Raw genomic sequence first — 26,538 nt, forward strand, 5'->3', positions numbered from 1 at the left:
CGGAACGGGACGATCCCTCCTCCTCCTCCTCTCAGGCAGCCCCGTCCAAGTAGCCTTTCCCTGACCATATATCTGCGAGGAGAGACTCATCTGCTGCTTTGGAAGGCGTGAGCGGCACTGCGCGGCGGCGGGTGGGAGAGCCCCGGGACTTTTAGGCTGCGTGTCTCTCAGGAGCATTACGGCACCCTTTGACTGTCTCCAGCAGCGGCAGAGGCAGCGAGAAGCGCTTCTGGCTGGCGGATCGCGGGCAGCAGGAGCAGCAGCAGCCATGGCTGAGCGCCGCGCCTTCGCCCAGAAGATCAGCAGGTACAGGGGGTCGGTGCAAAGCGTGGGCAAGGCTGTTGCAGAGCCTGCACTGTGACCTGTGGGACAGCCTGGCTCTAAGGGCCTAGCAGGGAGAGGGAGGTGTCCCTTGATTCCCCCCACCCACCCCCTGTCTTGCTGGGGGAAGGGGTGGAGATGATCCTCCTCTCTTTGTGCATGCGTGGGATTTGGGTGTGCTCCTGGCCCTGATCTGCTCAGTATGCACACCCCCAGTGTCTTTCTGTGTTGTGCATTTTCCTCTGGGCTGACTGGATGGGTGTGGGGGTTTTTTGTTTGCAGAAAGGGCATTGTGTGTGTACAGCACTGCATGACCCTGATCTGCCAGCACCTTGTGTATCTCCTATACATAGGATACACTGTACACTGGCCAAGGGGGCGGGGTGCACTGTGGGTGAGCTCCCATATGTGGCAGAATGCATGGGTATATGAGCTTGGGCTTGTGTTATGCAGGGCTTTGTGATGCTGTGAAGGGGAGTGATGCTTTGGGTGCTTGCATTGTATTGTGGGGGGGGGGGCTGTGTCTGTGTGGTCTGCATGTGCTGTGCTCTGGCTGGCAAGGTGGGGTGCATTGTGCTCCCTCTCTCCTTCTCTGTGTGCGGGTGCTTGGTCCCAACCTGCAAGGCCCTCTTTGTGAGGCATTGTTCTCTGTGTCAGTCAGTGGCAGGGGGTGCCCTGCTGTGTACAGGCCACCACCCTCAAATCTGTAAGAGTGTGGTTTAAAATAGGACTCTTAAGGAACTTGTCGTTTTCTCTTTCTGTGGGAGTGAGGGACACTGGTTTTGCCCCCATTGTTGTGATATTTTGTTGGGTGTGAGATTCTAATACTGTATGCACTATACACTGTGGTTCTGGAATGAAGGGCTAGGGTCATCATGCTCAAAGGGGAATCTGCGTGAATTCTTGTTTGTGTGCAGAATGAATAATTATGCCCTGTCTGTTGTACAGCATAGTAGAACACTCCCCCTTCCTAATATATGGACTAATGTGGACAGCTGAACACAAGTCTGATGTTCAGGTGGAATTTCTAATCCTTTCTGATATTCATTGGTGTCTCAGGTGCCTACTCTTAATTGTCATGCTATTTCCTTGAGCACTAGAGCTGAAGTGTCACTCCCCCTATGTTCTTTCTTCACAGAAGCTCGAAACAATGTCTTACCTTACTGTATGGGATGTGGGAAATATCTGGGTTATTAAGGCTGCAAACCTGTGCATGCTTACCTGGGAGTAGGCCCCACTGAACAAAATGTGACTGACTTCTGTGTAGGCATGCATAAGATTGGGTTGTAAGGTGGCAGTTCTACACACTTACCTGGGAGTAAGTCTCATTGCAAGTCTCAATGGGGACTATTTCTTCTTAGTCATGTGTCCAATTGCGCTGTAAGTTTCTGATCGGCCTCAGTATTATTTATATTCTTGCTACCCTGCTTTAGAGAGCACTTTTTAAATGTTTGTAGATTGGTTGTGGATCCAGTGTTTGAAAACTTAAAAATGGTCCTTCAGATTTTCATTTCATAGTATTCACTCTTCATGTTTGGATTTTGATGAAATCTGTAAAAACCCAACATTTTTGCCAACATATTCTCCCAGATTTGTATTCATTAAAGTGAGTAACCCCCTCCTCAAACTCCCGAACCTAGTAATGTTTACATCATGGGAAGGGGGACTTCAGTGTAAGTCAGGGCTTCTCAAACTAGGGTGTCGCGACACCCCAGCCTGAGGGCCCTGGCCTCTGCCCCTTAAGGGGGCTGCAGGGACTGGCATTTGCTTACCAGTCCTTCCAGCAGCCTCCTGGGAGTGTGGGGAGCCCTGCACGACCCTCCGTAGGGCTCCCCAGCCTTCAAAAAGTGAAAGCAGAGCGATCACTCTCCACTCTTCTGGTTTTGTTGTTCTTTCATTATTATTTTTCTTTGGATGGATTTTAGATTGGTTGAGTGGAAAGAGAAGGGAGCCTGAAGTCCAAAAGCACTCAATTTTAATTCTAGCTCTGCTTGTATATCTTAGAGGGCAAGGCAGCCACGCATTTACTCAACTTGATTTAAAATAGACTAGATATCCTGTTAAAATATATTTACCTGTCCTAGAATTACCCTTTCATTGTTTTGCTGCCCATGTTAGGCAGAAATGACTGCCTGAGGTATGTTTACAAAGGTATAGAAATTAAAAAGAGAAAATTTTTTGTTCCTTTCACTAATAATACTTGAAATTGGGCTCAAAAATGAAACTGAATGGCAGGAGGTTTAAGACCGACAAATGAATACTTTCTTCACATAACTATAGAATATGCTACCATGTGGTTTGCTGGTTGCCAGTAGCCTAGGTGGTTTCTAAGGGAGATTAGACACAGTGGCATTCACTGTGCCGCCCCGGGGCACTCCTCTAGGGGTGCCACCCCAACCTGGAGTGGGGGCCTCTCGCACGCACTTTCTTCCTCCCCCATTGTTCTGAAGGCTGAGGAGACTGCGTGTGACCTACCCAGCCCTTAGAAGGCCTTCTGGGGGCCAAAAATGATCACTTCTTGTTTTTGACCAAAAACTGGATGTATTTTGGCCCTCAGAACACCTGTGGGGGGCTTGATGTATAAATTTTGTTTTAAAATGCATTTTGTGACCCAAAGGCCAATATCCTGTTGTGTTATGTAACTTGTATAACCCTATAGCCTAGTTTATCCCATATCCCTACCCCGTATCTGAAATAAATAAATAAAAATTAAAAAAAAGAACACCTGTGGGGGGAAAGCCCTCATGGGGCAGCCCTCAGATTGGCATGTTGATATCATTGGTGTGTTGATACAATCGGCGGCCAACGGAGTGCCACGGGAAGGGGCTGCAGGGGGAGTGAATGGTGGCGTGGTGCTGCCCCAAGCCTGGTGCCCAGGGCATTTGACCCCCTTGCCCCCCTCAGGTATTCCACTGATTAGACAAATTTATGAAAGTCCTTCAGGGGCTCTATGGGCATTCTAGGATATAGGGACAATATGCCTCTTAGTTACCAGCTGCTGGGAAGCAACAGTGGAAGGGGGCTGTTTGCCTACATGCTCTGCTCATGGGTTTCTCAGACACATCTGCTCAGGCCACTCTGGGAAACTAGACTTGTTGCTGGACTAGATGGCCTTTGGTCTAATCCAGCTGGTTTCCCATTGTCCTGATAACTCAAGAGTGTGAATCACAGTATGAATCTGATATACTGTATATCAGGGGTTCCCAAACTTCTGGGGAGTAAAACTCCCAAGCTAAGTTTGTGCAGGTGCGGGGAAAATGGCAGCCACGCGATCCCCAGGATTGCACCGCTGCAGGGAAAGGGGGGCTTTTCCATCAGAACTTACCTGCTGCTGGGGTCCGGCAGGGGTGCAGGGAGCCCTGTAGAGCCCTCTAGTCTACAGGGTTCCTCGCAGCTTGTAGAATGTAAAAAAGAAATCATGACCCACTTCTGGTTTCGTGATTGCAGTCTGGAAGTGGGTCATGATAATTTTGTTTACAGTCTACAAGCTGCGGGGAGCCCTGCAGAGGGCTCAGTGGAGCTTCTCGCACCCCCTGGACCCCGGCAGCAGGTAAGTTCTGTTGAAAAAGGCTCCTTCTTCCCCTCAGCAGCGTGATTCTGAGGATAGCGTCAGTGCCAGCATTGGGGCCAGATAGCGTTAAGGGGCCAGAGTCTGAGGCTCTCAGGGCTGGGACATCGTGACTTTCCAGTTTGAGAATCTCAGCTGTGTATGGACTGGCATGACCTCTCTCTGCAACTCTCTGGCATCTCTTGTGAGTGTCCAAGCAGGCTGATTAGAGAGATGTTATGAATGGGTATTTTTCCTGCATGTGTATGTGTTTGGAGTGATGATTGTAAGCTATATCATTGGCTTTCAGTGTATAAGTAGGAAGGTGGTAGTGATTCCAGATTCACCCAGAGCAGGGGTGCTCAAACTTTCAACTTTAGGGATGCTGGACCTTTAACAAGTATATAGAAGAGAGAATTGCAGCAGGTGCAACTTGTCATCCCACAGATGACAAGCTGCACCTGCTGAAATTCTCTCTTCTATACACTTGTTAAAGGTCCAGCATCCCTAAAGTTGAAAGTTTGAGCACCCCTGACCCAGAGTAAAAAATTTTAATATAGTGCAATTCTCTGTCTCTCTCTTTCACCTTTCTTCTTATAATGCAGTAAGTGTGCACTGGATCCTGTCCCCTCCATTAAAAAGTGTTCCAGCCCTTTCTTCTCCTTGAAGAAGAAGAGCTGGCACTGTGCGAGGAAGCCCATTGACAAGGAAACCCATTGGTGAAATAATTTCCCTTTCCCTCCAAAGCCTATTGATCCCCTCCACTGGATAAAGTGCATGCCTTTTTGGTGTGGCTTCATCAACGGGGGGGGGGGGGGGAGAGGGGTTAGGATTGGGCTGCTATATAGAGCAAAAAAGAACTTGGGGGATAATGCAGTGAGTAGGATCTTATATGACAATCCTATTCAGTTAATTAAAGGTGCCACAGGAGATCTTCCTAGTGCAGGGGTTCTCACACATTTAGCACCGGGACCCACTTCTTAGAATGAGAATCTTGTCAGGACCCACCAGAAGTGATGTCATGACCGGAAGTGACATCATCAAACGGAAAATTTTTCACAATCCTAGGCTGCAATCCTACCCACACTCACCCAGGAGTAAGTCCCATTTACTATCATTGTTAAAAGAATATACATAGTAGCTTGTTAAAAGTACAGGTCTGTAACATTTTCCCAAATGCAGTCACAGACCAGGGTAGCATCAAGTCTATTAAAATATCAAAATGAATGGGGACCCACCTGAAATCGGCTCGTGACCCACCTAGTGGGTCCTGACCCACAGTTTAAGAAACACTGTCCTAGTGGATTGTGCCCTGGGAGTGACTTTAAAGTTAAGGTTTGTTACAGTCTTTAAGCAAGTTCAATTGAAATCAAAGGGAATTTAACTGATTTGTTTTATTATTTTTGTTTTGTTCACATTTTTATACCACCCTTCCTCCAAGGAGCTCAGGATGGTGTACATAGTTCCTTCCTTCCTTTTTCCTCACAACAACCCTGTAAGGTAGGTGAGGCTGAGAGCTAGTGTCTGGCCAAAGGACTCCCAGGAAGCTTTATGGCTGAGCATCGATTTGCACATGGATCTTCCAGACCTAAGTCCAGCACCCGAAATACTACACCATCCTGGCTCTCAATTTAAATGTGTCCAGGATCAGGCTCTCTAACTACTTACTGTAGCTTTTTCTTCTTTTTTCAGCCAACTAGGAATGTTCAATGTGTTTTGGCTGTAGGAGCACAAAGAAGCTTTTTCCCGCCCACTAGAAGATCTAAAGAACACTAATAGATCAAGTGCCTTCCCTAATGCTCTTCCTCCTTCTCACAGAAGTGGCTGTGTTGAATTGACCAAACACTGGCTGATTTAACTGTAGCTATTCACAAGAGAATGCCATTTGCACTGCTCCTGAATGGGCAAACTGTAGTAGACAGTTACTGAAGCTATTCCTGGTAGAGGACCACTCTGAAGGAAGACTTGGGGAAAAGAAGTGGCAATCTCTGCTATCACTGCTTTATCTGTGGGAAGAGTTGAAAGAGACTTGAGGGGAAGGACTGGGTTTGATCCTTGTATGCTAATCCTGTTGTTTTTGAATTTGCACCAGTGTCATTAATAGTCCTGCCCAAAGAGGACTGACATTTTCAGGTGAAGTCCTTAGAAGTGGGAATAAATGAGCCAGAAGAAGCCTGCACAGCCTATTTTGGATATTATCTGTATGCAAATACATCTTGGTCTGATGAACTGTTACTATGTAGGTGCAGCACTTTGAAATTGCAATCCAGTGGCCTATATGCAAGCTCTTCCTAGTGCTTTTTGACTCCCCAGAAAGGCCTCAAAAAGAACATAAGAACAGCCCCACTGGATCAGGCTATAGGCCCATCTAGTCCAGTTTCCTGTATCTCACAGTGGCCCACCAAATGCCCCAGGGAGCACACCAGATAACAAGAGACCTGCATCCTGGTGCCCTCCCTTGCATCTGGCATTCTGATATATAGCCCATTTCTAAAATCAGGAGGTTGCACATACACATCATGGCTTGTAACCCATAATGGAGTTTTCCTCCAGAAACTTGTCCAATCCCCTTTTAAAGGCATCCAGGCCAGATGCCATCACCACATCCTGCGGCAAGGAGTTCCAGAGACCAACCACACGCTGAGTAAAGAAATATTTTCTTTTGTCTGTCCTAACTCTCCCAACACTCAATTTTAGTGGATGTTCCCTGGTTCTGGTGTTATGTGAGAGTGTAAAGAGCATCTCTCTATCCACTTTATCCTTCCCGTGCATAATTTTGTATGTCTCCATCATGTCCCCCACCAGGCGCCTCTTTTCTAGGCTGAAGAGGCCCAAACGCCATAGCCTTTCCTCATGTATGTTGTAGCCTTTTCTCTAAGGGAGGTGCCCCAGCCCAGTAATCATCTTAGTTGCTCTCTTTTGCACCTTTTCTATTTCCACTATAACCTTTTTGAGATGTGGCGACCAGAACTGGACACAGTACTCCAGGTGTGACCTTACCATAGATTTGTACAATGGCATTATATTAGCCATTTTGTTCTCAATACCTTTTCTAAAGATCCCAAGCATAGAATTGGCCTTCCTCACTGCCACCGCACATTGGGTCGACACTTTCATTGACCTGTCCACCACCACCCCAAGATCTCTCTCCTGATCTGTCACAGACAGCTCAGAACCCATCAGCCTATATGTGAAGTTTTGATTTTTTGCCCCAATGTGCATGACTTTACACTTACTTACATTGAAACACATCTGCCATTTTGCTGCCCATTCTGCCAGTTTGAAGAGATCCTTCTGGAGCTCTTCACATTTACTTCTGGTCTTCACCACTCAGAAAAGTTTGGTGTCGTCTGCAAACTTAGCCACTTCACTGCTCAACCCTGTCTCCAGGTCGTTTATGAAGAGGTTGAAAAGCACCAGTCCCAGGACAGATCCTTGGGGTACACCGCTTTTCACCTCCCTCTATTGTGAAAATTGCCCATTGACACCCACTCTTGGTTTCTTGGTCTTCAACCAGGTCTCAATCCAGGAGAGACTGCCCTCTAATTCCCTGACTGTGGAGTTTTTTCGGTAGCCTTTGGTGAGGGACCATGTCGAACGCCTTTTGAAAGTCCAGATATATAATGTCCATGGGTTCTCCTGCATCCACATGCCTGTTGACCTTTTCAAAGAATTCTAAAAGGTTCGTGAGGCAAGACTTACCCTTACAGAAGCCATGCTGACTCTCCCTCAGCAAGGCTTGTTCGTCTATGTGTTTTGAAATTCTATCTTTGATGAGGCATTCCACCATCTTACCCAGTATAGATGTTAGGCAGATTGGCCTATAGTTTCCCGGGTCCTTCCCTTTTTAAAGATCGGTGTGACATTTGCTATCCTTCAATCATCTGGCACTGTGGCCGTTTTGAGGGACAAGTTGCATATCTTAGTCAAGAGATCAGCAACTTCATTCTTCAATTCCTTAATAATTCTTGGGTGGATGCCATCAGGGCCCGGTGACTTATTGATCTTTAATTTATCAATGAGGTCTGAAACATCTTCTCTTTTAACCTCTATCTGACATAATTCCTTGGTGAGGAGGGGCTGTTCAGGCAGCGGTATCTGCCTGAGGTCTTCTGCCGTTAAGACAGATGCAAAGAACTCATTTAATTTCTCTGCCATCTCTAAGTCTCCTTTTATCTCCCCTTTCCCTCCCTCACCATCCAGAGAGCCAAATGCTTCTCTGGCGGGTTTCCTGCTTCTAACATATTTGAGGAACTTTTATTATTCCCCTTAATGTTGCTGGCCATGTGTTCTTCATAGTCTTTCTTGGCCTCCAGTATCACCTTACATTTCTTTTGCCACAGTTTATGTTCCTTTTTATTCTCCTCATTAGGGCAAGACTTCCATTTACGGAAGGAAGCTTCTTTGCCCTTTACGGCCTCTCTAACTTGGCTGGTTAGTGTCGTGAATATGTACATGTTAGGCCTTGGTTAGCATGTGGAGCCTGAACCAAACTCAGTCAGTAACGGAGACGTTGCTAGCAGTTCCTAACTGCAAGAATGTGAGTAAACAAACACAAAGATTGTTGTCCCTCCTGTGCTGGCCAGAAAGGACAGACAACAAGAGTTACAACCTATTGGAATGTAGCACCTTTGCAGACAGAACGGCGCCTTATCAAGCTGATGAAATGCAGCCGTGGATCTCCAGTTAGGAGGGGTAAGAACTAAGAGGGCTAGCAACCAGGCCCACTTCGAGAAGGTTCTGTCCTCAAAAGTTCTCATTGGACAGTCTAAATAAGTATGAAGTCACCTCAGTACTTTTAGCATAAGAAGTATAATAATGAGGCCCAAGGGGTGTGTCCGGTCCCTTCTTGGATAGAGTTTTTGGGTGTAACATCCTGCACGTTGTGAGCTCCATTGTCCAACATGGGCAACTGGCCTCACAGGTAGCCTGGAGCTAAAAGATCTACAAGAGAAGCTGACCCAGGTGAGAGATAGGGATTAATAGAGATAGCCAGCTAGCTTTATTATTTTATTGCTGATACGTTTCCTAGATGTTTATGCCTCTAGCATTTGCTGCCTTATGTAACCTTATGTAACTGTATGTATTTAATAAACTAAAATCTCTTTTACTAAGTTGTTTCATTGTCTGTTGGGGACAAAGGTTCAGAATCCTGCCTAGCTGTTCAGCAAGCTACCAAGTGCTCATTGAGGTCTAGTAACTTGAGGACTGAAGCTTTAATCAGAGAAAGCGCTCAGTGCCTGCAAGGGATAGAATTAAGCCTAGAGGGTCTCAGTGTCCCTGGACTAAGGCACTGGCACATACAGGGTGGTGGCAGTACTACTGAACAGGGGGGCCTTGAGGGCTTTAGGGTTCGATAACCAAGAACTCTGAGCACCCCAAACCCCACCTAAGTTTGTGACAGTTAGCCATGCGGGCACCCTCCTGGGCTTAGTTGAGCCCTTCTTCCTTTGTGGTATACACCTCTGCTGGGCCTCTATTACTGTTGTTTTAAGCAGCCTCCATGCACTCTGGAGAGATTGGACTCTTTTTACCTTTCCTTTCAACCTCCTTCTAACCAGCCTCTTCATTTGAGGGAAGTCTGCCCGTTGGAAGTCAAGGGAGGGGAAGAAGTTGTCAAGCACTCTTGTCCTCCTTCTGTCTAGCACTTAGCCCTCTCTTCTCTAGGAGCAGGTCCTCAAGACGCCTCTCTGACCACCTTCCTCTGACTCCCAGTATAACACAGCCTGTGTCCAGGGCCCTGTAGGTATGGGGCTGTATCCCAGTAGCAGCCCACCTCATTGCCCAGGTCCTCTACATGCTGGCAGGGCAGTGGACCAGCTGGCTGGAGCCGCTGTCTCCAGAGGTGGCTTCTTCTCCCCTTTGCTGGCTTCAGTGGAGAATGTTTCAGTGCAGCATTAAGTTTTCCAGGGTGCAGCCCTGCAGGAGCAGTCTCAAGCAGTGATACTGTACATGAGAAAACAACACATTGCAAAGAAGTACTGCCAGTTTTCTGACAGTGTTTGTGATGTTCCTTAAGAGAGAACTTTCGTTTATGGGTGTCTACAGTCCATCTGCTCTCTCATGGAAGATTCTTTTCAGGATCCTTGTCACCCTTCTCTTTCATGCAAGAGATTTTTCAGGTGCATGTCAACACTTGTTTATAACATCTGAAACTGCTCTCAGTTGTCTCTTCGATGGCACAAGATTTCTACTTTTGTTATATGTCATAGAGTGTTCTCAACTATTTCTGGTCCATTAGGCTGACGCCATTAAGGCACACAGTGACCCAATTTGTTGATGGTTACAGGCAGCCTTCCTGTGTCCAACTAAATGAAACCTGAACCACAGTCTCCAGGGGAGTATTGTTGGTCATAGCCATGTGCTTAAATCACTTATTTCATTTTCGGATGGATCTGTTTTTACTAATATTTTTACAAGCCTCCTTCCTGACAATAAGATCTTCAACATGACTCTTTATTATGGCATTCTGGGAGATGGCCTGAAACAGCAAGAAGAGATTATTTATTTATTTGGCACTATCCATGGATGTAGCGCTTTAAAAGGACAGGCCCTTGACCCAAGAAATGACAGTCTAGAAATTGTCACAAAGGGGAAATTGGCAACAGGGGAAGAGAAGGGAAATGAAGGCAGAAGTGGAGGAATAGATTATTGTTTCAGTTACACATACACTCTGTTCTACTACAATGTGATAGTTGTCAGAGGCATCGCTAGGGGAAGGGCGGTGCACTAAGTTTTGGAGCCATGTGGAGGGGTTGGAAACAGAGGTGAATGGCTCCCAAGGGGAGGGGGAGGAGCCGCTTGCACGCTGCAGGTAGGCTCTCTGCCAAACTTAGTGCACCGCCCACCCTCTAGCGATACCAGTGATAGTTGTGCTCCTAAGAAACCTCATGTTATCAAAAATAGTGGTATAAAAATACAATTTCAGTGGGGAAAAAAGGAGTAAGGGGCTAGAGAGTTTCAGACTTGCAATAAAGTAATTTTTCCTGCAAGAATTTCAATAATAAAGGTACTTTTAATAGCTTCAAGTATATGTTGTTATTGCAAGCTAAAAATAATAAATTGTCTGATCAAAACTGACAAAAACAAAACTTTCTTCTCTCTTAACTAGCATTATCCCTAATGGTACCAGCTGTAGATTCTTTAAGCTCACAGGTCCTTTTCTTTCTTTCAAAGCATTTGATTACATCTAGTTTTTACTCCAGAGTAATTAATGGCTTTTCTTTTCCTATCACCAACAGCGCTATTTTTAGCACATCTCTTAAACACATTCTTACATCCTTTATCTGTTATGGTAAACAAAGCACAACATGGAAATAAGATGGCAAGTCAAGTACAAAATCAACATAAATTGCAGCACAGTTTGCAACCAATGGTGAAACATGATGCCAACTGAGCAACTAGCCACTCTGACAAAGCAGTGGTGTCTTCCTATGCTGTGCTAGTTTCTGATCATGTTATAACCAGTAGCAGCCAAGTGAAATGTTCTTGTGCTTCCTATAACATTGCTAGTTCAGAACTTTGAGTTTTAAGACTTATGCCCTAAGCAAGCCATTTATACCTCAGACTCTCTTCAGACTGGGAAGAGCTGCTGTTGCCAAACAGTTAAACTACTTCACAAAATGCTTTAGATAACTCCTGTAGCAAAATTAGATTCCTCCTAGAATCCAGGCCTAAAGGGTTTGCAGACTTATCGAAGGTGCTGAACAGAAATCTCTTGTTGCTTTTCCTTTTGTCCTGGCTGGTTTCAAGTGAAAGTGGCAGAGTTCTCAATGGCTTGCTTCAGAAGCCATGCCAAGTCATGGTTGAGTGCTACATGAATACCGAATCAGGGATTGCATGCTCCCCCCCATTTGAGAAGCACTGTTGCTCTTAATATAAAAATGAACTACAGTTCCTTGTTACATGTGAACTTGTGGAACTGGGTTTTGTTAACTAACCATAAAGCTGGTTCAAACCATGCCACCCAAACTAACCACCTGCCATGATTAGGGATATACCTAAGCACTCCCTCCCATTCCATTCTCCTAAATGCACATGGGATGTATATTTGTGTTCATCCAAATCTCCTCTTTGCATACAATCTAAATGTTATTTTACAGTTGTGTTTAGATCATGTGTGAGAAGAAGGTTTGGACACCACCACCTCCCACGATGAGAGAAAGGGGGAAAGCATGCTGGAATGGGAAGGAAAATGCTCATTATTCTGTCCTTACTTGTGTGGGGATGGTGGCAGCCTGAACAGTATTGTTGAACCAGCTCATAGTTGGATCAAACTGAGATAACTTCAATTTGATTGTGGTTTAACATCCCGGTGTACTTTAGCTATAATTAACAAACCTAGGAAGCAGTCCTAACTTGCACTGGAACAGGCAAGCCAGGAGGCCTGCGCTGGATTGTGGCCAGCAGCAGCTTAGTCAGAGGAAAGGGGAAACTTTTCCCCTTACCCCTGGGTAAAGGCTGCTGGCCCCAATGGGTCTCCTCGGACTTGTGCCACCTCCTGAGGTGGCGCAAGTCCGAGGAAAGTGGAGCGGCTTGAAACTGCTCTGTTCTCCCCGGGGACGGGGGTTGGGATAGCTGCCGGATCCCAGACCTGCCTCCCTCTCCTTGCCCACCCACCCCCAGGGCCGCCCATCGCCCTTCCTCCCCCCGCCCAGGAATGCCTCCCTCCCTGCCTGCCTCACCCACACCTACCTGTCACACTTGCGTTGGCCCGATGCAAGGAGCTGGGAGGAAGCCAGTGCGGAGGCCTCCGTCGGCCTCTGCAGGCCAGCACTTCTGGAAGCGCCGGCCTGGCTTCCTCCCACAGAGGAGCAAACGTGCTTTACGGCACATTTGTGACCCTCCCAGGTCGGCCCAAGGGACTTGGGCCAGCTGAACTTAAGGTTAGGATTACGCCCTTAGTAGTTCACTGTAAACTGGAACTAATTAATTGCTGGTTGCATTCAAAGTGAGAATTCTGTTTTCCTTTTTGGCAGCTTGGTCAGCTGATACCAGCAGGAGAACTTTATTGTACATTATGCTTTAAAAAAACAACAAAACAAAAACTTGTGCTTTTAAGAGCCCAGTCCTATCCAACTTTCCAGTGCTGCTGCAGCTGTGTGAAAAAGGCATGCATTGCATCCTGCAATGGAGTGGCAGTCATGGAGGTCTCCTCAAGATAAGGGATACATTTGTTCCCTTACCTTGAGGCTGCAGTGCAGCTGCATCGGCGCTGAAAAACTGGATAAGATTGGGCCCTTAAAGCCCAATCCTATGCATGACTACTCAGAACTTAAGTCCCATTGTAATTAGTGGGGCTTATTTCCAGGTAAATTTGGATAGATGGCAGCCTTAGTCACATTTGTGACTGATGTGTGGAAAATAAAACATGAGAATTCAGTGAAAGTATGCGTTTAATTTGACAAGCAGGATATGGCAGGGGTCTGAAAGCAGTTCTGTAGTTCATGGGCCAGTTTTAGAGAGGCATAACTGTCACTTTTTAATGTAACGTCTTCAGATGCTTGCAAAATGCACCTATGTTGATGGCCCTCAACATATAGCATGAGTTATCAACAAGCACAGGTGTAGTGCTTAAAGTCAGCATCTTTGCCACTCACTTCAGCGCTAGCCATTGCTAATTTATCCAGCGTATAAAGGGACATTTTGAAAAAGTTGGGCTTTGTGTGCTGTAATTGTAATTTTCAGATCTGTCTGGCAAAACAATTTTGCACTTTAATCCTAATGTGTTGCTAAGTCAATGTTACATTACATTATGTTACTACATTTCCAACATTACTAAGTCAGTGTTATACGGCTGCTGCAATCCAACCAAGGACCTGGCATCGTGGTAAGCCATGTGTCATTGAATTTCCGGCACAACCACTCACTTCCTTTCTTTTCTGTTTTTCCTGCATTGCTTTTCTTCTTGTCATCCGAGTTCCTAAATCTACTTGAATTCATTAAGTCAGTGGTTCTCAAACTTTTAGCACCAGGACCCACTTTTTAGAATGAGAATCTGTCAAGAACCACCAAAAGTGATGCCATGACCAGAAGTGACATCATCAAGCAGGAACATTTTTAACAATCTTAGGTTGCAATCCTATCCACACTTATCCAGGAGCAAGTCCCATTTACTATCATTGTTAAAAGCAGATACACAGTAGCCTGTTCAAAGTACAGATTTGTAACATTTCCCCAAATGCAGTCACATGCCTTACTAGCATCAAGTCTGATATATTAATATTAAAATTTTGAAATGAATGGGGATCCACCTGGAATTGACTTGCAACCCACCTAGTGGGTCCCGTCCCACAGTTTGAGAAACACTGCAATAAATTATTTCAGTAGATATGGAGCCTTCTGATGTAATAAAAGCACTTTCTGACCCATGCAAACAGTCTGTGGGCTGTATTCTGGATGCCATAGTTCATATCCTCTGATGTCACAACCTGTGATATCATAAAGAGCATTGGACTGCCCAGCTGTCTGCATTGTAGTGATCGAAAAACCTATTGTACGTTTGAAGGTTTATGGGCATCTTTTATTTTTAGAGTCATGCATATAGACATACGTACTCATCCTGTATTCCACTAAGATTCGACTCCGTGAAATGACATACAATTAAAAGGTACACAAGGTTACAGTTATAATTGTAGCTTTGTGGGGGTGTGTATGGCAGAGTCTTCATGTCTTTGGCAGTTGATTATGTAGTCCAGATTCCATTTTCGTCCAGTTTTCTCTGGATGAATGAGGCAGAAGGTGTTGTAGATAGTAAAGATCCTGACCCACAGAATTGGTCTTCTAGTCTTCTTTTGGCTAAATTAAAGAACAATGAAATGTGCACAAAGGGGTTTTTGAACAAAACCATTCTGGGGCAAATTCACTGCTGTTGGAGCCCTTCTTAAAAAGTGTTTGGATAAAACTGTGATCCTGAACATGACACACTGAATTTGAATTGAAATGGGAATAATAAGGGCATAGATGGTTTTTAAAAAAAGGTACAGCTCTCTGTCCCTTTTAAAGTTACTGACAGTGTGAGGGAAGCAAAATTAATTTGTCAAAAGCAGCTTCCACAGCAGCTTTGTGAAGTGTGCCCTTAATCTTGTAAGAACTTCTTACTGGCTTTCACCAGGCCCTTGACGGCTATAGAACCTGTTGTGTGGGATAATCTTATTGAACCACCAACACAGCAATATATTTTGTTAATGCTTTCTCCCTGAAGTACAATCTTTGAAATCTGATTTCCTGTCCACTGGTAACATTAGAAATCACAGCTTCTCCTTGGTGGAGGGCTGTGGGTGTGTGGCTTGTGGTTGCATCATGACAACGGTTGCTAAAGAAACTCCAGAGGCTTTCTTTGTCTGTTGCCAGTGAATTGTCAAATGAATGTGTGCATCCACAAGAAAGAGAAGCCACACATTCCATTAATAGCCTCAAATCGCTTACTGGCTCCTTTCCTGCTATTGTAAGGTTGCCTTGGGCCTTCACCTCGGCCTTCAGGGAATTTCACTGCAGAACTGAACTTGGTCTCAAGTATTAAGAATTAATTTGAACTATCCTGGAAGGAAAAAGAATCAGGATTTCTCAAAACAAATATCAGATACTGGCAGCGCATGGCTATGCATGTCTGCTCAAAAGTAAGTCCCATAGAGTTCAATGGGACTTCCTCCCAGGAAAGTGTGTAGACTATAGGGTTGCCACCTGAATCAAATTCATCTTGCTGTCAGCATCTTTTACTCCCAGGTGGGAGTGGCATTTTTAGCAAATCAGTATAATACACCAATATGCTTGCCACCTGCATTGAATATGTTGAACCAGTTTATAGGTAACTAACCGGTCACATCCTAAATACTTTGGGGAGGTAGCAAGATATTTTTTAAAAACATAAAATATCTAGTTTGGCAAGTCTTGAAGAGAAGGAAATTTTGGCTGCATTCTTATATGCACCTTCCTGGGAATAAATCCCATTTAATCCATCGAAACTTATTTCTGAGTAGACATGCATAAGATTGTGCAGTGACTTGTTTCCATAATTCCAGGTGCAGATGGAATTTAGAGAGAGAATTCTCTCCGTTGGTTTGTCAAAAGCTTGTGGCCTGAGCTACTAAGCTACTAGTGTGATTGCTCCTTCTTCAGGTTGAATCCCATGTTGCTCCAACAACATCTGAATAACAGAATGGCATGGGATGGATGATCTCAAAGGAATCAAAGGAATGATCTCAAAGCAATTTTCCATACAACTAACATGAGAAAATATCAGCACCATCAAAAGTGTTCACATTTGTGTTAAAATCAGTTCTCATAATTACTTTATTGTATATATTCGCTGTACTCATGAGACTTGCAATTCCCAAGTTTGTTTTTTGTTGCTGCAGGGATTATTTCTGTAGACTAGCATATGCAGGTGAATATAATGTGTGATTAGGTTTCTCATGAGTCTTACTGCAAGTAATCCCTATAATCAGCATTTTATTGATTATGCTGGCTTTACTATTTATTTATTCAATTTTTTATTCAATTTGTATTCCGCCTTTCTCCCCAAAGGGCACCCGGGGTGGCTAACAATAAAAAGATTAAAATACAGAATAAAAACCAATAAACATTAAAAATAAAGACAATTAAAAACAAGATAAAAATACAGAGCAGTGAGCAATAAAAAACGCACAGTAAAAACATTAATTTATGTGATGGGGAGGGGAAAGCATTGTGCGATGTAGAGCCCAATCCTAAATTGTTCCTGTGCTATATACAGTGCAGGTTAGAGAGCAGCTAGAAGTCTTCTTGGGATCTTCATTCCCCTTACCCTTAGTAATGCCCCCTTCCCCATCCCCTGAGTAATGCCCCAGCCTACCGTATGGGGCTTCTCGAATCTTTGCCAGCAATATAGCTGGTACAAATACGGGAAACCTGGTATAAGGCCAGGAGGGCTGAGAAGGGGGTTAGGATATGCTGGAGAGAGACTCAGACGATCCTGTCCCCTCCCAGGCCTGATCTGCCATTTGTTCCACCCTTCCCCTGCCCTCTCTACCCAGAAACGCTTCTTCCTCACCTCCCTGCCACCCTCTCCATTCCCCTGCATTGCTCAGTACCTTAACTGCTTGCCCCAGTGTCCACAGGTTCAGATGCAGTGCTGACCAGATGGTGCAGGCCGCCTTGCCGGTGCAGCTTACTCCCAAGGTCATGCCTACATTGCTGCGCATGCTGAAGATTGTACCTGCTGCTGCGCCTGCTGAAGGAGGAGATGGAATTATGCTCTTAAACAATGTTCACGACAGGCTTTTCTAAAGTCAGGGATGGGCAGATTATTCTGAACTAAGACCTACTGTTTGATAAACATCTGCCATTACAAAAAGGGCTAAACAGAATTAAAAATATGGAAAAGGAGATTCTGAGAGCGGTGCGTAAATAAATACAACCACAAATGATTCTGCATTCAGACTGAAGGCTGCATGTTACCTATTCCTGTTGAGTGGCACTTCTGCCTGTGAGAATAATAGTGTTGAATATTGTTAGCATAGCTGTTGCTTTGTATCAGATGACCCAATTGCTTCATAAATAGACTTGGTAGCCTATTATAGTCTCTATATACAGTATATCATTTTAACTTCCCCCTAGGACGAGGCTGAAAAATTATACAACTCTTGCTAATTTCCTCCTTCTTTTGAATGCCATGTGCTTAAAAAGTGTTGAAAATGGGAAAAAGCACTTAGCGTTCATGTGATGCCCGGTTTCTCTTATCCGAATGAAAGAAATTCAAATATCTGGTGAAAGAAATTCTAGCATGAAATGCAAACGTGTTCATTGGAATACTTTCAGGGAATCACATGAGTATTACGTAACGTCATACAGTAGATGTTTCCTGGTGAGCATAACCACTCCATTCATTATTTTCAAATGCTCTTGCACTCCAATCCTAAACATTTATTCAGAAATGATATTGACACTGATTTTAACAGACGTAACTGCCAAGTAAGCATGTTCGTGCCTAGATGGAGAAACAGAACAGAAAAGGAAGCTTCGTATATCTAGTTAATTGCTTACGTCTTTTCATGGCTGAAACACACTGAGAACCGGTTTACACAAACAGAGCCAGATTTTTCAGACAAAAATAGGTGTCATGAGTATAGTTTGTTGTGGAACCTAGTGACCATTTGAGAATTAGGTGTGCTACGGTCTGCTTCTTGCTGCTACGGTGTAGTGTCCACAGCAGTGTCTTTCTCCCGATCTTTGGTTGAAGGAAATGTCTGTTCTCCATATTGAGACATAGCTGTAAGAAGAGTCCTGCTGGATGAAACCGTGGTTTGACTGCTGTTCAGGAACTGCCCTGTCCTGGATGAATTTGGCTTAGCCACTACCTTAGATGGCATTGAATGGGGGAGATCACCACATTACATAGCAATGAACTCCATTGATTCATTATGTGTTATGTGAAGACCAGCTTTTTCATCCCTCTCCTGGCTCTACAGACAATCATTTTTATTGGGTGACTGCAAGTTCTAGATTTGTGAATGTATTTCCTTTTCTTATAGGCCTGGGCAGCACATGCTGGGGATTGAGGTGGTGGAAGGGACTGTACTGTTTCAGACTGCGTGAAGGAGATGCTGTTTTTGAATGCTCTTTTATGTAAAAACAATTGCTCTGCAAACAGAAAAGTAGTACAGCCAAGTAGCTGTAGCTCCCTGCAATCTGGAATGGTTATTGAACAATTGATTCTACCACCTCATGCTGTTGCCCAAATAGACTCGGCCTTTGTTTGGCTGCAGTCCTGGACACGCTTTCCTGGGTGTAAGCCCCACTGAACACAATGTGACTTACCTGCATGGGGTTGCACTGGTTGTCTCCCGTGTCCCATCCTTGTTAAACCTTCACCTCCCATTGCTAGCCTTGCATTCCTCTTCCATCACTGGCTTCTTTGATGACCCCAGTGTTGAAAGGTGTTGTCAATTTCATGCTTTAAAAACTTTTAAACCTTCTTTCAAACACCCCATAGACTCCAAATAGGCTCTCAGACTCTTGCACTCTGCATGCTGATTATTATGATTTAAGGCACTACTGGTTTAGAGTGGCACTGCATGAATTTACGGACACATGTTACTTCATGAATTAACCTCTGGGGTCTGTGCCTGGTTTTGTCCTTGTATTCACAAGGACATGTCCTTGTATGTATGGTTTTGTGTAACTCAGTTTCTTTCAGGGTTAGGGTTTGGGGCCGAAAGATAATCACATGGATATCACAAGTGTCAAAAGCCTTTGTAGCTGTGCTGCTGCACTGATGGTAACCTTCCTTCCCTTAATCTCAGAGCTGGTTTTTTCCCCAAGTGGAAACTGGAAATGCCAGTTAGGTATGAATTTGACTGCTCTGGTTGCTACTCTAATTAGATTAAAAATATAATAATAATAATAATAATAATCCGGATGGCTACACCATAATTAGTATTAGTGAAGAGTGTTTGTAAATATAATGGAGCTAGCTCTTCAAGTTTTGTGCCCCTTTTGCTCTTCACTCCACGTCCTTATATTCTCTCTCTCATCCTCTTTTATTGCTTTTCCTGTGCATCTTGGGCCACAATCCTAACCAACTTTCCAGTACTGACATAAGGACAATGCAGCTTCGAGGAAAGGGAACAAACATTGCCATACCTTGAGGAGGCCTCCATGACTACCCCCCAATTGCGGAATGCAGCACATGCCCCACTGTCACAGCTATGCCAGTGCTGGAAAGTTGATTAGGATTGCGCCCTTGTATAAACTGGGTTTTTTTTTTTTTTGTTAAAAAGAGGGAATACAGAAACCAGTCAGTTAAGAACTCACTTGATAAAGTTCAAAATCAGTCACAGTTTGCAAAGAATAAATATGATATGCATTTTAGATATGTATGGGTACAAAACAACCCATATATATCCACATACAGGCCAACTGAAATCAGTGAGGCAGTGTATAATGGATGGCACTCCAAGCCATATGAAACTTCTGTAACATACACGTTTTCTTTATTTACTCAGTAAAATCAGTTGGCATAGCCTCTGTCTCAGTCAAATAATTGTCTTGTTCTAGAACCGTGGCAGCTGAAGTTAGGAAGCAGATTTCAGGACAATATGGTGGATCACCGCAACTTCTCAAGAACCTTAACATTGGAGGCAGCGTTTCTCATCATACAACTGTAAGTATTTTTTTAAAATTATCATTCTCAAGAAATTTGTAACAATGCAGGTCACAAACTATTTAATTCAGGGGTGTCAAACATAGGGGCCGGGGGCCGGATGTGGCCTGCCGAATCTTTTATCAGGCCCTCAGGCTCTCAGCTACTGAGCAGTACTAAGGTATTACTGCTGTAAGGGCAGCCCACATGAAAATTGGGCTTTCCCATATCTTGAAATATGATCAAGATTTGTGTATTTTGTCTTCTGTCATTTGCAGCTAATGAGTTCCTAAGTCAGAAAAAGTGCTTATTTTTGGTTATGACCTGTTTAATGACATCACTTCCTGCCTAATGACATCACTTCCAGCCCTCAGCAGGCATCATGAATGCTGTTCGGCCCTCAGTATGCAACAAGTTTGATATTCCTGAATTAATTCAACTTGTTTTCCTAAATTTAAGAACATGGTTGCTAGCTCAAATACTTTATGCATTGCACCATCAAATGTGCTTAATTCTATAATATCCTAAAAATAGATTTCTTCAGACTCTACCCTTATGCTAAATGTATATTCCTCTTGCATACAACTTAGAAGTAGCTTGTACTGAGTTCTGTTTTCCATTTTATATGTGCCAAGTTTTGAGTTTGCTGCATAGCTAAAAGTGACCAGTATGGGCTGTTGTCAAAAAGCAACCATATATATGACACTCTGTATGTTGTCAATCACTAAAAATCTCCAAGATAAATGATCTTAAAAGCTTTTTCAGTTGGTGTGTCAAAAACAATTTTTTTCTGAAACTTTGCAGCACTTTTCTTTGTCCTTCTATCACATGAACACACAGTAGAGTGACTTGTTTAGGGACATTTATTTTTGCAGTGAAGGCCACAGAGTATGGGTCTGCCCCAGATTCAAAACCAGCCAGTTACAGTGATATTTTGTGAAGCCATTCAGAGCCACTCATGTAAATAATGTAGCTTCTTGCTATATTCTTGTAATGGCAAAATTAGGAGCTGTACATATCATAAGAACCTTGAAGGACACTGGTAATTAAAAATGCTAGAAATAATGTTCTGTTGTGTAATAGATTGTGTTTCTATAGATTGTGGGGCACGTTTCCCTTTTGGATATTGTGAATTGTAAGATAAGCAACTAATTCTTCAAGCTGTTCTGTGCTGATAGTAGATGAAACAAATTTGACTATCAGACTCTACTAGTGAAGGACAAACCTGGCCCTGCCAAGTTCAAATATGAAGCTGGAAAGAAGAAAACTATTCGCTTCAGAAAAAGTTTGTTGTGTTAATTTCCAAGGCTGTTCCAGTCCTGTCATGTTCCCAGTGATGTCAGTAATGAGGCTTCAGTCCCTCTCACAACCCCTAGTAACTCCTCCTCTTGCCTCTTCTCCATTATATTTCTTATGGCTCTGGCAGTGGCAGCAACACAAAGGAGACATGATCCTCTCCTCCCTCCTCCAATGAAGTTGTTAACACTGAGTTATTGCAGCTTGCTGACTCAAGAAGGACTAGAAACTGAAGTCTTTCCAACATCACTGACCCAGAGCAGAATTGCGGAGGGGGGGATCACAATTCCCAGCCTTCTTTGCACTGAGCACACTGAAACAACTGTGTACTGAGAATGGAGAGAGACGATCTTCCGCCTCCCCTTCTCTTTCTGATGCCTAGTATATATGATCACCACAGCGTGCACAGCATGCTTGGAAGTGTAGTCTTTTCAGTGCTTCTGCTGTAGATTAGTAGTGCTGGAGAGATTTTAATTCTTGGCTCCTTTTGTCTGATTCATTGTGTTGACTATTCACTAGGAATCATGGGAGGGAGGGGTGGGGAGAGAAACATACCTTTCCATTCACTTGCTCTGATCTGTTGCTGGAGCCCCTGGAGAGGAAAGTAGAGGAGGGGTATTATTATTATTATTATTTATTATTAACAGTATTTATATACCGCTTTTCAGCTAAAAGTTCACAAAGCGGTTTACAGAGAAAAATCAAACAACTAGTGGCTCCCTGTCCCAAAAGGGCTCACAATCTAAAAAGATGCAAAATAACAGCAGCAGACCGTCACTAGAAAAGACACTGCTGTGGTGAGGTGGGCTAGTTACTCTCCCCCTGCTATAAAGAGGAGCACCCACTTGAAAGTGTGCCTCTTACCCAGTTAGCAGGGGTATTAGGAAGTAGGGGGTGGAGGCACTAGGCAGGCGTGGCTTAAGTTTCATCACTGAAGTAAAATCTGAATTGGGGAAGAATTTTTTTACATCATCATGCTTTTCTTGCTTTGCAGGAGAGCATAGTGAAACTGCAAATTGAAATTTCAAACTGCCCAGGTTGGAGTCCTGTGGCATCACTAGTCAACCTGTTGGAAATGGACTGCAGAGATTCATAATCTCTGGTATATTCAAGACAATAGAGCTAGAATAGGGCCATTGGCAGTTTGCTTGCTCACTGGTGCATTTAGGTCCTTGCGGTTTGATTTACATGTGCTCCAACAAATGCTAGAAGATGACACCTTGCTGAAAAATTCACCTGAAAAGTTAAGGTAAAACCAAGTAGAATTTCGGGGAGTTGGAAATAGTGATGTTAAACTCATCTTAAGCTGATGCAAGTTACATTCACATTTTGAATTCTGCCACTTGAAGTCATTGTTGCTGAAGCTTGTGGTTCCACTGCAGTGTAGAAGTTGTGAGTTGCAGCACAATTCCAGCCCATACTGCATATCTTTCATTATTGGGAATACTGTTGTGTATTCATGCTTGGTTCACACAATCTTTGACAGGCAGTAACTTGAATGAATGATCTGACTACGCAGTGATGTGGTAGACTGCAAATCACCTGACAGGTAATGTAAAAGTCAGGTGGAAATTCAATAAAAGGTAGTACATTTGTTAAATCTTGTTTCATTTAAATATGAAAAGGTCAACGACTCTTACTCTTTTCTTTCATTTCTGAGACATTTCTTTGAACATTTGCCATTGCCCAATGGGGTACTAGAATTAGAGGAAGATTTATCAAGAGGGCTGATAAAAACTTGGCCTGCCATCTTGTGGCATTCTAGAAAAAATTATCTCACATATACAGTTTCACAAGCCATTTGGGTGCAGAAAACCCCAGGATGAGACACCAGAGCCCAGTTAAATAATATGGTGGCAGACAAAGAACAATTGCATCTCTTTGACATTTCTATAGTAAGAGCAACCAGTGCAGGTGCAACAGTTGCTGATAAGCAATGAATTAATGAAATAATTAAGGTTTACTGCCAGTCTTCAGGAATTAAAAGAAAATAGAATTGTGGGGATTGAAAAGTCCAATGCTAATAGTTACTGATATATAAAATATATCATTTATATAATATCTGTAGTTACTGATAAAGAGTTTTGTGCCTGGCGCCATCTTAAATTAGTTTGTCGCAGTTCATGTTGAGATTCTGAGACATGAGAAATGTGGGGGAATTCCAAGTTTAACTAGGCCATGTAGTAAAATTGGTCTACATGTACTTTCAAATATCCAACACTCCACATAATTATCTGATGTGACTTAGAGCCCAATCCTGAGCTCTGTGCACTGGCTTGCTGCCAGCATGCAGTGTTGCAGACATGCTGTAAGGCACATTTGTGGGGCTTAGCACTGGCCCAGCAGTGGAGCTAGCCCAGCGTGAGCTCACACTGGGCTAGCACAGGTGGAAAGCTAGTGCTCGGCCGCTTGGCAGTTGCTTGAACCATGGGGGGGTCAGAGAGGTAGGTGGGGTGTGGTGGGAGGCAGGAAGAAGGTGTTCGGGCGGCAGGGGGAGGACGGAGAGAAGGTGGGGAGGAGGCGTGCGGGTGGGAGGGCAGGACCGGTAGGGCTCATCTCCACCGGTTCCGTGTCGGGCATGGAACTCTTTGATTCTGTGGCAGCTCCAGAGAATGGCACCTCTCTATAGATCCCATTGCGGGGCTACTTTCCTGCCCCCGAGGATGTCCCCTTCTCCCGAGGAGCCCCCAGCAGCTGCCTGGTTGTACTTAGGATGCTACAGTAGCCATTTTCGGCGCTGCAGCAGCCCCGGTCTCCAGGCAGCTCAGGATTGGGCTGCTAGCTCCAGGAGACTCCATTGCACACATGTTCAGTGTTTGAAGAACGAATTCAAACTTGACCTGGTGAGAATAAATGAAGTACCTGACAGAAGCAGGAACAGTATCTAGGTTTTTGAGTACAAAGATGCATTTAAGATGTTCTCTAAACAAGAACAGATGTCTCGCAACTTTACTTAGCTATATGTTGTCCTTGCTTTAATGCTAACCTGGTGCAACATTTAGGGGCTGAATTAATGTTACTGAATTGGTGTACCGCTGTCCCAATTTGTTAGCAAACCCTAATCAAATACTGTACCTATGGAAAATTCTTAGGACAGGAACACCTATATGTTTTGTAGCAGGACATAGGAAGGCCCACTGCTTTCAGTGACTCTGAAAGAAGGTTGTCAGCAACTCCAAATTCCCAGAATGTAGATTCCCCATAGACAAGGGACAGCTCCAGGTAAGAGCCCTGGAACTTACGTAGTTCAATGTCATCATTCTTATCATTGGAATGGATAAGATATGGAAGTTTGGGCTGAAAATGTGTGACTGTAGTCTCAGGTGCCTTGTGTGCCTTAAAAAGCCCCAGCAAAACGCTTTCAGTATTGTTTTCGGTTTTGCTCTATACAAAACTGTGGAGAAGGAACTGCATTAAAACGAGACCATGAGTTCCCATTTTCTTATTCCTTATATGAGGCTACATGTTTTTCTGTTTTCATCATGAGAAAAGAAATGCAAAAATTTAGAGATCTAGAGTTACAGGCACAGGAGCTGGACTAGTAAAAATAGTTATTAGCTCTGTGGAGATCCTTCAATGACCTTAATCTTGTTGGCTGCCTTTCTTAATGAAAGATGAAAACTGGTATGGGAATGAAAACAAAAATTAGATATACTGATTGTGTTTTGGTTTGGTTTGGTTTTCCCTTTTAAAGAAGAAACGGGCAACAAAATAGGAATCTTTGTCTTTTTGTTTCTGGCAGGGCTCATTTGCCTTTAACAGCTGCCTTATAAGCAGAGATTCAACAGAACACTCTTGGCTCATTGCTGCATCTCTGTGCTGGGGAAATCTTCACCTTGTGTATTTCTACCTGTTGTGCATTTGTTAAAGGCACCGGCGCCCTGCTAGAGAAAAGGTGGCAGTATTTCTGTGACCATACTGAAATGTCCTAAGCAGGGCTGGAACTGTCAGCCCTGCTGTAGAATGTTTCTTTAGCATTCCTTATAACATTCATTTTCAACCACTGTGCCACAAATGGTCTGCAGGTGTGCATTGGAGTTCAGGGGAAGGTCATTTATTAGTAGGGCCATTGAGGGATGTGAGCCCCCCACCAACAACATGGTGTGCCTTGTCAGTTGTCATCAAACTGATGGTGTACTTGGACAGTTTTAGTATCTAGCCAGCGTGCTGCGAGATGAAAAAGGTTGAAAATCACTGCTTTAGAATGTTGGTGGAGGGGTTAGAACTCAGTTGTAGAGCAAACGCTTTACATGAAGAAGTTCCCAGGTTCAGTTGTTGTTGGCATTGCAGGGCAGGGAAAAATTCCTGTCTGAAATCTTGGTTAGCCATTGTCCGTAAGTGACGATATTACTGAGCTAGGTGGACCAACGGTCTGATTCAAAAGAATGTAGGTTCCAAATTGGACACAGGTGACTTTTTTGTAAGGCATAGAACTGTTACCCTCCACATGCCCAATCTTGTCTGATCTTGGAAGCTAAGCAGGGTCAGGCCTGGTTAGTACTTGGATGGGAGACCACCTGGGAATACTGGGTGCTGTAGGCTTATACCATAGTCTTTCGAGACTGAAGATTGCCAACCAACCAACCAGGAGTTATGAATAAAGCATGAAAGCAAACTTACTCCTTGTAAGCACGACATATTGTTGGGGTGTTTTTACTAAGAGCACCGTTAATGCATTGCTGAAAGATGAACACCAGTATATGATGTCACAATCTACATACGTAATCTTTGCTCTTCAGTGCGCATATTTTGCCTAAAGCAAGTCCATTTAGTTGTATAAGTAGTTCATCATTTTCATTCCGAACATGCCACAGAAAAATAGTCAGTCAATGATCAGTGCATTTTACTTTCTTCTTCATACTAAGTTTTCTTCCAACTCCAGCAGCAATTTTTTTTTCCTTTGTGGCTGTCTGCCTGTGGAGAAAATAAAAAAGCCACCTCCCAGAATTTTGGGAGCTTGACAAGTCTTTTCTCAATGGTTGAGTCTTCCAGCCATTTTACATTGCCAAAGAAACGGTAGTGTTAATCCTGAATCTGCCAGGTTGTGAGGCAGCTGGTGAAAATCAGAATTGGAAGTGATTTGAGAGCACAGTTAATTGGAGTTTTTTTAGGGCCTGATCCATAATGCTGCACTGTGCAGAAGTTCCCATGCTTTTCTCTGACCAGCAAACTCCAGCAAAATATATGACCCAGAGACAGTGATTATTACTAGGGTAACCCACCCTTCCGCCCAAGGGTATCTGAATGCTGTATG

At 43.9% G+C, this 26,538-nt stretch overlaps 1 protein-coding gene across 6 annotated transcripts in view; it reads left to right on the forward strand.

The window, feature by feature from the left end:
- Positions 1-205: 205 nt before the first annotated feature.
- DOCK7 (dedicator of cytokinesis 7) overlaps positions 206-26,538 on the forward strand; it is a 144,520-nt gene continuing 118,187 nt past the window's right edge. For all 6 annotated transcript variants that reach the window (XR_010794370.1, XM_066625555.1, XM_066625556.1 and 3 more), the window contains exons 1-2: positions 206-306; positions 19,904-20,009. Coding sequence is in view for 5 of the 6 variants with exons in the window: in XM_066625555.1 (XP_066481652.1) it covers positions 269-306; positions 19,904-20,009 (144 nt within the window). In the remaining variant the exon portion in view is untranslated. The remainder of the gene's footprint in view (positions 307-19,903; positions 20,010-26,538) is intronic.

This window comes from Tiliqua scincoides, chromosome 4, assembly GCF_035046505.1.
Source record: "Tiliqua scincoides isolate rTilSci1 chromosome 4, rTilSci1.hap2, whole genome shotgun sequence".
Taxonomy (NCBI): domain Eukaryota; kingdom Metazoa; phylum Chordata; class Lepidosauria; order Squamata; family Scincidae; genus Tiliqua; species Tiliqua scincoides.